This window comes from Spinacia oleracea, chromosome 4 (assembly GCF_020520425.1).
Source record: "Spinacia oleracea cultivar Varoflay chromosome 4, BTI_SOV_V1, whole genome shotgun sequence".
NCBI classification, from domain to species: Eukaryota; Viridiplantae; Streptophyta; class Magnoliopsida; order Caryophyllales; family Amaranthaceae; genus Spinacia; species Spinacia oleracea.
Genome location: NC_079490.1, coordinates 161,358,869 through 161,372,138, shown reverse-complemented (window position 1 = coordinate 161,372,138; position 13,270 = coordinate 161,358,869). Strand labels below are relative to the sequence as shown.

At 33.1% G+C, this 13,270-nt stretch overlaps 1 protein-coding gene across 1 annotated transcript; it reads right to left on the bottom strand.

Moving 5' to 3' along the window:
• Window positions 1-1,981: 1,981 nt before the first annotated feature.
• Window positions 1,982-9,358, bottom strand: LOC110799873 (uncharacterized). Its single transcript, XM_022005139.2, has 7 exons — window positions 8,824-9,358; window positions 8,220-8,468; window positions 5,897-6,502; window positions 4,303-4,899; window positions 3,278-3,798; window positions 2,375-2,917; window positions 1,982-2,259 (listed from the first exon to the last, which is right to left on the bottom strand). Exons 1-7 carry the CDS (start codon window positions 9,218-9,220, stop codon window positions 2,149-2,151), a joined length of 3,024 nt encoding a protein of 1,007 aa, XP_021860831.1. The 5' UTR covers window positions 9,221-9,358; the 3' UTR covers window positions 1,982-2,148.
• Between the last annotated feature and the right edge of the window lie 3,912 nt (window positions 9,359-13,270).

Here is a 13,270-nt window from a genome sequence, read left to right as displayed (position 1 = left end):
GTGGCGCGACGGCGGCTGAAGGGAGGAGAGAAAAACGGCCGAGAGTAAGGAACGTGAAGGAGGTTTCACGTGATAGCATATATGAGAGAATGAGGGTTTGCTTTTCTTGTTTTTTTTTTTTTTTTTTTTCTTCTTTGGTTTCACGTGAATTAGGAAAAGAGAAAGGGAGTATGTAGTTTGGATTTTATTACTTTGGGCTTCACCAATTGGGCTAGAGTTAGGAGTTTAATTTTAGGATTCGAATCCAAAACCGAAATATGATCGTTTTCTAAATTCAATCGATTTTCGTAATTCAAATTCTTTTTAACTTAAAATTCTAAAATTATTCTTTATTGCACAAACCGTTAAAATATTTAGAATATACTTAAATAAAATTAAATATACATTAAATATATAATAAAGTTCTAAAATCGTTAAATATTCAGAACGTACTTAAAATAAAATAAATATACGTTAATTATATATTTATTACTTAAAATTCATAAATTCTATTTAAATATAAATAATGTACGTTAAAATATATTAATAAAATTTATAAATTTACGGGGGATTACAGACGGGTTCGCGACAGGAAATCCCGTCGTAATCAACGATTATTGGCCTTTCGCGACGGGATTTCCCGTCGTTAATAGTACAATTTCTTGTAGTGTAATTATTCGTCTTTTAACAATAAAGCTTTTTATTGTAAAATATTAATGAGAGGAAAATATTGTTGAGTTGTGTATTATATTATTCGTGAGCATACGCTCTATTTATATTACAAATGAGATTGTTGGAAATAATATAATGCAAAGAAAGAGTTTTACCATGTTGTGAAAATGTCCCACATTGGTAGAAATGAAAAGTGGGTTTTTCAAGTGGAGTATTTAAAGAAAAAGGTTTTGTCCCACATGGTAAGAAAACAAACTTTTCCCTTTGTTTAAATATAGGGAAGTAATGTTTATACTTTGAAGTACTTCCCCAAGTGGTGTGGGCTAGAAGGGGGCATCCCCATGCGCGCCGCCACCGTCCGGTTCGGTTCGTGTTCGTGTTCGTGGCACGTGCGCGGTGTGGTGGGGGCCTCGTTTTTGGGCCAAGACGTAACTGACGGTCCAGCTATTGTGAGACCGTTCAGTTACGTAGCTCACTCCATAACCTTAATGAAAGAATCGTAACCGCCGCTTTATTTACGAAAACGGTTCCTTGATTCTCGATTCCGTTTTAATTGTAAATTTTTCGGTTACGAATTTTTGTTCCTATATAAATCAGCTTTGGGGATCAGTTGTGATACACCGAAAATTCTAACTCTCTTTCTCTTCTCTTCATCTAAATTCTGAGCATTATTATGAGTTCCTAGTTCGTTTTATTCGAGTGCACGTTAAAACGAATTGCTGTGAAAAATCTTGGGGGGCAACGCCTATTGCGATTGCACCATAGTCGGGGCGAATTTTGCTTCTAAGATAGTGTTTTATAACACGTCACAACTTTACATACATCAAATATTCAGCCCACATTTTATTCTCATTTTCGTATTTTACGGTATTCTTTCCTACAGAGATATCCCAAATTTTTATAGGTTTTCTAAGTAATATAGACTTCTTTCTTAAATCATATGGCTCAATTATGACATACTACCTCCGTTATAAAATGATCTTTATAGTTTCCGTTTTAGTTTTTTTCATAATGTTGTTTACGCTTTACTTTATTTTATTTTTGGACATGAAAATTTATTACCTTACCGTTCCTACCTCACAATATTTACAATTTTCCACTCACTTTGTTTTACTTTATTCATTTTTTCTTCCATCTACACACCTTTTTACCCATTTCTTTTAATTTATCCATATTTTATTATATCCAACCAATTTTCCTTAATTTTGTCTTAATATTTGTGCAAATGGTAACCGTAAAGAACTTTATAAATCGGAGTTAGTACGAGATTCTATCATCTAGGATATATAATGTCGTTATCCTCAAGTGTATATAAGTATATTACTCCATGTACATGACAACCAACAAGATCGATCACCAAATTTTATTTTGAGGGAAATACAAAATATAAGATGAAAAAAAACTAATTTAACTTTTCACTATAAAAACAAAAATAAAATTGAAGTTTTGTGCGTCCATATCATGTACTATTTGGTATATAATAATAGAACCCAGTTTTCATTCTTCCTTTTTCAAGTTATCTCGCGGCTGGCTAGATGATCTGCGGCTTTCGTTAGTACTCTGCTCACGACTGATTAACGGATCCTGCTCATTCTTAGAGATGTACCCCTGCAATCAGACGGAGCATTAGATCGGTTACCAGATTTTTTGTATACGAGTAAAAAATACGTCATAAATGATAATTTCATAAATGGAAATATAAGTGATTTTCGTAATTACTTACCAGTTCGGCAAGTCGCATTGGATCTTGGCACTCATTTGCAGTAGGAAACACCTTCTCCATAACTTCATACAAAAAAGTCTTATCGATTGAAATTACAATGAGGGAACTTATGACGACAATAATAAGGATGGCTACCCATAAAGACCTTGGTGCTATAACTATATAGACGCCTGTCATAAACGCCAATAAGGTGCAATTCAGTGCTAACCTCAGTAGCACCATGCTTCGATCAATCAATTTTAGTGACCGACTACGATCGAAGACCATGGACCATGTTAGACAAATTAGCACCAACATCGAAAAAAATAAAGCGAATGTATCAGATATCAGAAACACTATAAAAGATGCCTTCGTTGCTAAAACTGCTTCCCCGTTGTCTTGATTAAATCCACCTGGGAGAGTGAATCCAGCGGTGAATGTAATGGTGGCTAGTAAAGCTGCTACAACAAAAAGGGAAGTTCGAACGTCTAGCATATTCGTCTTGTGTTCAAAGTATGTTGTTTTTATCCTTGGATCAAGCCCGTTTCTTTTGCACATATGGCCCTGCAATGGATTAATGTAACGGTTCATACCATTTAGTGTCAATCATGTACCAACACTACAAGAAATTGTACCATTAACGACGGAAAATCTCGTCGCTAAACGCAAATAATAGTTGATTAATGACGGGATTTTCTGTAGCGAACCCGTGGTCGTCATTAATGGAAAATCTCGTCGTAAAAGACATTTGCGACGGTTGTTCTCGCCCTTGTTTGGTTGTTATCCCCATCGCAAAATGCTTTTGCGACGGGGTTTTTTGACCCGTCGTTATTAGGTTGTCATTAAAGATACAAATTCTTGTAGTGCAACGAATGCTAGATTGTCATTAATTGAGAAAAATTATTGAAAGAATTGAAGTCATACCCATGCATTACCATCCTCGTAAACATGTGCAAGCAGATCCATGGCAGTTATAGTTTGATTGTCGTTGATGTTATCGATTATCTTCTCCATGTTGAGCAACGTTTCTGTCAAGAATATGTCCCCTTTGCGTATTGCTTTGTGTAAAGGTGTTTCGTCTTGGGAATTTTGAAGATTGATTAGATCCTTCATGTGTTCAACCTTGAGAAACTTTTCATACTCCGTTAAGTTTCGAAGTCGTATATGATGCAAGGGAGAATCTTTATGTTCAATGCAAAGATCTCTAAAGGCTCCGGGATCATGGTCGATGAAGGCACGAAGAGCTAAAACATGACCTTTCTCACATGCTTTAATCCAAACCAAGGGTGCACTACTGAAAATAGACGGATCCTTTTTCAGAACTGCGTTAATAAACCATGCAGGACCAATTTCATATGCTTTATCCCAAGATGATTGGTTGTTGATGTCTTGTTTGGTGATGAATTCTGGTGCTTCATTTACCAGCCATGTTCCAAACTCTACATCTGCATTCCATTTTGTTTTACCAAATGTTAGTAATAATGTATGTTGGTTTTGTAATTTTGTTGTCAACTTGTCATTGTCATTTACAATACTACGTATAAGAGAACCTATATTTTGACGAGGTCGTTTTTTCGGATATCAGATATGTGTGGCAACACAAATATCAGCTAAAAGACAAATAGCTAAAAGTAAAAAAGGAAGTACTATTCATATTTAAAAAGTGCCATTTAATTTCTTTTTTGTCTTTTTTCCTATTTTGTCTTTTGCTATGATATGCATTTGCAAGCACATATCAGATATCCGAAAATATTTCCTCATACTTTGACAATTTTTCCTGTGGTGGTAGCTGGATCTTGCCAATTGATTTATATAAAATAAAATACTTTTATAAGTATTTATATAATGTAGTTAGAGATATTGATGGTCAAAGTTATGCATTGACATGCTTGTCCAGTCAAAACGGTGCGAGTATTAAGGGACGGAGTAGACTAGAGATCGAATATTACCTGTCAAAGTTGGAACCAAATGCATTATATTCTGGTCATTAGAGGAATCCTCGAGATATATGCTCCGGGTTTCCTTATCCAATCTTGACAACATCTCTTTCGTTACTCGAGGGCAATTATTCTCTATAGCAAGAAATAATGTAGAGTGCTTTGGATCGTAATAATCTAGTAGTCCGTTAATATCATCTTCCTGATATAACGACAATATGTATAATGCAAAATCTTCACGTTGGTTCTGTATGGCCAAATGTAGAGGTCCTTCGTTTGCTTTATTTTTCACAAACCATGGTAATTGATCAATAGTATAAACATACCAATTTGGATATTCTTCTTTGTAAGATTCTACAAGAAGCTTTACAATTTGGACTGTTGATTCATGGGTAGTAGTTGCAGCAACATGAAAAGGATTGTTTCGGTCGTTGAAATCAGCATCACCAATGAGTTTAACAAACGAACTCCTCCAATTGCTCTTTAATATGAAATTAAAGATCCATATTTCACCGCTCGTGACCCACTTGTGCAATACTGTAGTACCCTTTTTGTCTACTCCCGTCAGTAATTCTGAATGCCCTTGAATCATTCGTTTACCAAAATCTTCTGCTTTTAATGAAAGAGTTGAATAAATATTCAAGTACTTTTAAATATATCAAAATGAATAAAAATTTTTAAAAAAATACAGGTGTTGTATGTTAAAATATTAATTTAGAAAAATCCAGATAATACACTTGTAAAAATATAACAGTGAAATGTATTGTGTACAAAAATCTAGAAATATAATTGTAAATTATAATCTAGAATAATCTTAGGAAATATCTAGGAGCTAGACTAGAAAAATCTAGTAACTAAAATGTCTAGAATTATTCTAAGAAAAATCTAGACGATGAGGGGAATAGAAAAATCTAGAAACCATATACAACAACTATAAATTAGGTTGTATGTGCATAAGTTTAGGGTGAGCCAATCGAGAGAGCTCCCACAAGATATGAGGGGTAGAACAAGTGTTCAACCAAAGCAAATATTGTTGTACAATTCTTAGTAATGTAATAAATGATGAAAATGCAATTTTGTTATATAATTGATGTCCATCAGAACTTCCGCGTGCGTCCTCAAATTTCAATCATTGTATGCTTTTAAGGATTTTTTTAATTTAATGTACTTTTTAAATATCAGATTTTTGTATTTAATCGCCTTATCAAATGTAATTTCTTATTTACTGTCTTAACTTTACGAAATACTTTTTATTCGCCATTTTTCAATGGCTTCCATTCAGTTATCGGTCCATGTCCTCTTTTATTAGATTTCAAATTAAAGAAGTTATTAAATAGGGCATGCATGGACTGAAAGTGGTATGCAATCCGATGAGATGATAAATTCTACGTATGAAATTACATTTTATAAGATGGCCGGTGAATGTAAAACGTTTCATAAAATTAAAATGGTAAATATGAAATTACGTTTATAGGTTGGTAAATACAAAAATCTAAAACCTAGGCGATTAGAATAAAAAATATCCTATTTTAAGTACCAATGGTAATTGCTATGATGCTTCAAGAAAGACCAAGATGGAAAAAGAAACAAAAGTACGTAGACTCACCTTTGCATAATGCAGCAAGATGGAGGATATTTTGGTGATTATTACTAGTAGTAAGAAGTTGAGTCCAACCTTTGTTAACTACTATCTCTAGAATCTTTTCGGCAACTTCATGACATCCCTTCTCGATTGCCAAGAACAAAACGTTCTCCTGACAGGTAATAACTACATTTACATCCACTGATAATATATACTTTGCAAGATTTTGTAATTGGCGGTCAATGGCCAAGGAGAATGGTGTATTTCCTTCATCGTCTTGCTTTAACCAGGGAAGTTGATCTTCTGAGATGCTCGATGTTTGTGCCAGTAATTCCTGTTTGTAAATTTCTACTAGCAACTTTGCTATTTCAATAGAAACTTCTTCATTAGAGGTACGCTTAACCAGAAAATGTAAAGGGTTGATACCATCGTTGTTAGTTGAAGAGACCAAGTCTGCGAAAACTCTCTTAGCATCTGGTATAATATCATTGCTTTCTAGGAGACTTTTAAATGGCCATAGTTTACGATCATATGCCCATAAATGGAATGCTGAATTTCCATTGTCATCTTGCTGTTTAATTAGGTCCCGCTCTCTTTGAAGCAACAGTCGAAAAATTTCTTCTGTTTCTCCTGTAATTAAAAAAAGCTTGTCATCATTACAAAAAATTGTATAATTTAATAACAATCTAATAATGACGGTCAAAAAATTCCGTCACTAAAAGGCTTTTGCGATGGATATAACAACCAAACAAAGACCGGAATAACCGTCGCAAATGTCTTTTACGACGGGTTAACGACGAGATTTTCCATTAACGACGGCCCCCTTTTATGGCGGGTTCGTGGCAGGAATGCCGTCGTTAATCAACGATTATTGACCTTTAGCGACGAAAATTCCCGTCGTTAATGGTACAATTTCTTGTAGTGCATGGGATACGACCGGGTACTCCGTATAGACTACTCCGTCTGTCCCTTTTTATTCTTTACGGTTTCTATTTTGAGTGTCTCATTTAATCTTTACTTTTGGAATATTTTCTTTTATATTGTAGCATAAATGTCCATAATATTCTTGTCACTCCATTTCTTTTTGTTTTCTACGTTTTACTTTTTGGGTGTCTCAAAATGTTCTTTACATTTTGTTTTATATTATCACATAAATGTTTTAATATTCTATCAAAATTTGTGTCAAATAATTATTTTAACCAATTAAATTCATTGGATAATTTAATATCTCACACTTTTCTATTGGGACATTAAATTTTTCTCATTTTCCCAATATCAGAATTTTGATAAGAGTGAAAAACATTATAAACAAACGTAACTTTTCTTGTTTAAATAAAAAAAATAGAGGAATCTCAATGCACATTAATTAGTTGCTAATAAACATGCAAAATGTTAACGTAAAAAACAAAAAGAAACGGAGGGAGTATTAAAAATCATGCAAGTGATTATTTTTATCAATCAAGTTCAATGGGGCATACTAATTTTTCACATTTTCCCATTGAGACATTAAATACCTCACATTTTTTCAGTGTCTATCTTGTAGGTAAAATTGAAAACATTATCGATAAACGTAATTTGTACTGTTTAAATAAAAAATTTGATAAAACTTTATCAACATTAATTAGTTGTTAAATCATGTGTATAATATCAAACATAAAGAATAAAAAATGACGGATGGAGTATATTTTAACTCAATTATAAATAACAAATTGAAAATATGTAACTTATGTAGATAGTGTGCAAAGTAAAAACTTGTAATTAATAACAATTATAATTTCTAAAATATGTACTACGTATTCATTGTTCTACCTTAAAAGTTAAAACCAATCGTCATTAAGGGAAAGTCTACTTTACAAGATCAACGAAGGATCCAAGCTTAAAATAATATGATAATACTGACGCGTTTGATAGTCGGCCATAAATAGTGTTAATGGAAATGAAATTGTATGTAAATTTGAAAGAAAAATCAATATTCATTTTCATTTCCATGGTTATGCTAGTTTACTTAAAATTATCTCTTTTTCTTTATAAATCTGCTCAAATATTTAATTTACTAGCTCTTGAATCACTAAAAAAAGTTATACTATTAACGACGGAAAATTCCATCGCTAAAGGCCAATAAACGTTGATTAATGACGGGATTTCCTGTCGCGAATGCGTCATAAAAGGGGGGCGTCGTTAATGGAAAATCCCGTCGAAAAAGACATTTGTGACGGTTGTTCCCGTCTTTGTTTGGTTTTTAGCCCCGTCGCAAAAGATTTTTACGACGGGATTTTTGACCCGTTGTAATTAGATTGTCATTAAAGATAAAACTTCTTGTAGTGAATTGATGAAAAAAAAATCTTACCAGAGCTATTGAAAAAATGTATGGAGTGGAACGGAGTGGTGCCATTGAACCCCGTGTAAGGAATAGAATTCGAATGGGGTGACCTCAATATCTCCAAAGCTAATTTGCTCAACTTATTATGTATAGCTTCGTAAATTAAGGAGGAGTCTCGATCAGTAGGCATTTTGCAAAGCAACTCCATATCCATTCTCAATATTTCCAATGCACATTCGTCGTGATCAGCAAACAGAGCCGTATGGCAAGGAGTACCTGTTAAATACTATACTTTAAATGATAAAAAACGTAAATACAGAAAATTAGATTAGGACGAGTTAATCTCTATCCTTAGGGTAATATTAGCCTCCACTCTATTGCTGATGGGATTCAAAGCTAATCTACCCCCAGGATTCCCTACTCATGAATGGAATACATCAAACTCAACCATTCCCATGAACATGACTTTTGGAAGAAAATGGACATTGTGAGAAGTATGAAAAAAACTGATTAAACGTTAATCTCATGCCTTAGGTTAAATAAGAAAATAATAGGCAGTTACCAAAATAACCAACTCTGATATTATCGTATTAAAACAAGTAAAAATTGAAAGACTATTATCTAACAGTACCTTTATTAGAATTCTGGATTAACCAGGGACGTTGAGAAGGATCAGATGGTAAAGATTTATACACATCTAAGAACATCTTTACTATCTCTACGTTACCATTGTTAGCTGCCTCGTGAAGAGGGTTCCACAAGTTTGTTTCATCCCCTACTTGGATCAAGAGTTGTTGTGTTTCTTCGGGACTTAAAATTTCATCAATAACTTCTCTGATAAAATCTTCTCTGTTATTCTCGGCCGCCATGTGAAAGATATTCCCATAAGGACTACCATCATCGTCTTTGGGGAAGAAAGTTAAGTAATATTGGTTTGGTTTGTTGGAGGCAACACAATTTCTAAGGAATTCCAAATCTCCACTCACTGCTGCATCTCGAAGCTCTTCATCCATTTCCATGGATGCCATTTTTTGACACCCAACCTTTTTTTTTTTTTTTTTTTTTTTTTTTTAATTTTTTATCTAGCACCTTCTTCGTTCTTCCCCATTTATATATAATGTCTAAGTTTCAATTTTGGGGTTTCCTTTATCTTTTTTATTTCATTGTATTCACTTGTTCAAAACATCGTGTTAACCAGTCTTATACTTCACCGTAATACATTAATTAATAATCAGATAATGTCAGCTTACATGTTTGGTTTTCACATGACCACCTACTATAAATAATACATTAATAACCAAGCTTCACCTAATAACATTTTCTAATCTTTGTCTAATTGTCTAGACTATTTTGAGAAGACCAATCATTTTTGGTTTATGATCAGCTAGTCTGATATTGTTTTTTTTTTATTATTGAAATTACAAGTTGGTTTGATCGATACAATCATACATGATACAAAACCAAGTAATTACTCCGTAGTTGTATTAAACTATTTTAAGAAGACCGATCATTTTAGTAAATGGTTAACTTCTTAATAAATCTTTCGCGGACATCACCACCGTGCCACTCCCTTTTTTGTAACCACCAGCTTGCATTGTGTTGGTCAATTAATCCATCATAGCTTAACCTCACTTAACAATGGAGTCTTAATCATTATGATCACTACTGGAATAAGACAAGAAACAATTAACAACATAAATTACAAACACTAAGTAAAGTGGTTGATTGAGCTTTTTGTTTAAACTTAGAATTATTCTTCTAAATTGTCCATGCGTTCATTTATATGCACATCATTGATCTTGGAAAATAAATTAAGGTAATGCTTGATGGATATAAGAGCATCTGTATGCACATATGATCGATCAACTTGTCTAAGTTTTCTTAGTCGCCTCCTATTATAGTCAAAATCAAGCGTAAATGACATTATGTTAAACTTGTTACAATTCAGCTCATTGATCGTTTCCATATAAATTAAATGATATTTCGCATTAACTACATCAAAATAATAATAGTTGTACATGACAAAGTATAAGATTCCAAATCTTAGTGTAAACGTACTATTTGTTTATTTTAAGGAGACGAAGACCTATCATTTTTATTTTTTTATTTTTTTATTATGATCAACTCATAAATAATTCTTCTACGCAAATGACCACCAGGCCACTCTCTCGCATTCTTGATGGAGTCATAATCGTTATTGATCACCACACCTCTGGTCCTCTCCTCCATTTGTCAATTTTATGACATTATCTCCAATAATACAAGAAGCAATCAACAGAAATAATAAGTTAGAAGAATTAAGCTTTACAGTACGACTAATATACAAGACTTATTCATTATGGGCTACACTTAGATTAGTTCCCTCTGTTAATACAGTACATTTTTGTGATTTAATTTAAGGCAATATATATTGTGAAAAACTACTTTATAAAATTATTTTTTTCCAAAAAATTATCTTATAAAAAAAATGTTGTAACTAACTACTTTATTAAAAATTATGTTACTTCTTTTTTAACAATATTACGGCCGTTCTCCCTCTCTCCTTTTCTCCCTTCTCTCTCGTCTTCTAGGGTTTTAGTTTTCTTGGTCGTTTAGGCCGGAAATAGTCTAATTTCTTCGGAGATTAGACTATTTTCGACCCTTATTTTTGTTTTTTTCTTAATGTTTTGTCTTTTTTGGTTTCTTTTCGTTGGTTTGTTCCCAATTTATTCTTGGGTTATTCACAATTTATTTGGGGTTTTCCTAGATTTTTCTAGGTTCTTAATTATCATCCATTGATGAGGATTTTATTTTTAGGGTTTTAATAACTGGAAAGGAGATTTGGATTCATAGAGGTTAGAGTTTATCATCAACTCGTCGATCGAAACAATTCGTGCGCAGATTGCAAAGGGCTCTACTTGGAAAGATGTGAAAACATGGAAAATTATTGCTCGCGTCAAGCTAGAAGCGGTCGATCTGAATACGAGATGTGCTTTAGGATGCAAAATAATAATTGTTTTGATTGTAAAAGTGATGTATTTTCTTTGAATCTTTGGTATGCAGATCTTTTTTTTTTATCATTGTACATGTCGTATGACTGATTATTAATGATATTGTTCTTCCCCGACAAAAAAATTTATGTTGTAAGATACTATTATGAACGTTGGCTCAAAATTCCAGAATTGACTTTACCATGTGTATCTTACGTGTCACTCAATTAACTTGTTTCTCGTTAGATAACACGTGAGATACACCTAGTAAAAGTCAATCCAGGAATCTTAACATGTTCATAATCTTACGAAAGGTAGTATCTTACAACATAAAAATTTTATAAGGTAGTTAATTACAACAATCTTTTTGTAAGGTAGTTTTTAACAAATTTGCCTTAATTTAATTATGTGTTACACATATGATTGACCTAGTACTGTAATCCCCCGTACTTTTATACATTTTGTTTATATATTTTAACGTATATTTAATAAAGAATTTACGAATTTTAGAAATAAATATATAATTAGCGTTTATTTTACTACATTTTTAACGATTTACGAAATCAAAAATAATTTTAGAATTTTAAGTTGAAAAGAATTCGAATTACGAAAATCGATTGAATTTAGAAAACGATCCTAGCTATTCGATTTTAGATTCAAATCCTAAAACTAATATCCTAAGTCTAGCCCAATTGGGAAAAGCCCAATAGTATATACCCATAACCCCATTACTCTAATTCACGTAAAACAAAAACACCAAAACTCCTCTCTTTCTATTTCACGTGAATCAGCTAAACCCTCCTCCCTCAAAACTCCCTTCTCTCCTTTTGTCGTCGTTGCTCCCCTCCACGCCGCTGTCCCCGCCGTTGCCCAGCCGCCGCGCTGCCGGTAAGTCGTTCTCTCCTTCTCCTCCGTCGTTCTCTTTCCCTTCTCTTTTCGTCCTTCCCTAACCGTTTTTCTCCCCTTTGTTGCGTCGGTTTTGCGCGCAGCCACAACAGCAGCCTCGAGCTTCGTCGCCGCCGCGAAAGCTCCTCCGTCGCAGTCGTTGCACGGTAGTTTTCGTCCATCCTCCCTTCCTTTTCTTCTTTTTTCGTTTTCTTTCTATCCTCCTCAGTCGACTTCCTGTTTCTTTTTTCGCACATCTTCCTCTTTCGTTGCATGCAACCACCCGCGACCACCAACACCAGCCGCGTCGCCCAACCCGCGACCACCAACACTGCTGCCGCCTCCCTTGCCGCCAGCCAGCATCCCCTTGAATCTTTATTGGTTATTTCTTAAACCCTAAGTAACTAATTATTTTAATTATAGTTTGTTAATTTAAATTATGTTCTTGAATTAAATTTATAATCTTTATGGTTTGAATATGATTTTCAGATTTGGTGTTGATATTATAAACTAATTATTTTCAGTTTCGGTTGATTAAAATATAAGTCAGGGTTTAATCATGTTTTATTGATTCGAATTATGTTTTCTTGAATTAAAGTTATAGTTTTTATGATTTAAATTATAGATTTCAGATCATACGAATTATATAATAAAGTTACTAATTTTCAGATTATATTATATTGGTTAAATTAGTGCCTTTAAGTAGTAAAGTGTGACTTTTGAGGTTTTAATGGCTTTAAATCATAATAGAACGATTATATGTTATTAAAGTTATTATTTTTATGATTTTAAAGATGTTGAATATATTTTGAGAAAGTTTTTAATCATTTTAGATTGCTGGAAATTTAAAAAGGAAAGTTTATTGGAGTTTAAGATTTGGGATCCTTAATATTATAATTATTATGCTTGGAGGTTAATTAGTTAAATTTCGATATTGGAGAATGTTCTAAATATGTTTAGGATGCATTTAGAATGATTTATTGTGGTTGCCAATGATTAGAAATTGATTGGGATTATTTGTTGGTTGTTTTAGGCGGAGAATTCTCTTTAGGCGACTTTTGAAAGTGTTAAAGTGGCTTATCAGTTTGTTTATACAAGGTACGTACATACCTGTGTGCTTGGAATGTGTGTTATTTGTTGAAACCATGTTGAAATTTGTTGATGAACTTGATTATGTTGGAATTACATGTTTAATATTGTTGGATGGACATGTTGAACATATAT

Excerpts from the sequence above, each read along its gene's own strand:
- LOC110799873 (XM_022005139.2), bottom strand. The coding sequence starts at position 9,220 with ATGGCATCCATGGAAATGGATGAAGAGCTTCGAGATGCAGCAGTGAGT. Across the intron at positions 6,503-8,219 it reads ACATTTTTTCAATAGCTCTG|GAGAAACAGAAGAAATTTTT; the intron begins GTAAGATTTTTT and ends TTTTAATTACAG. Across the intron at positions 3,799-4,302 it reads TTTGGTTCCAACTTTGACAG|ATGTAGAGTTTGGAACATGG; the intron begins GTAATATTCGAT and ends AATGGAATGCAG.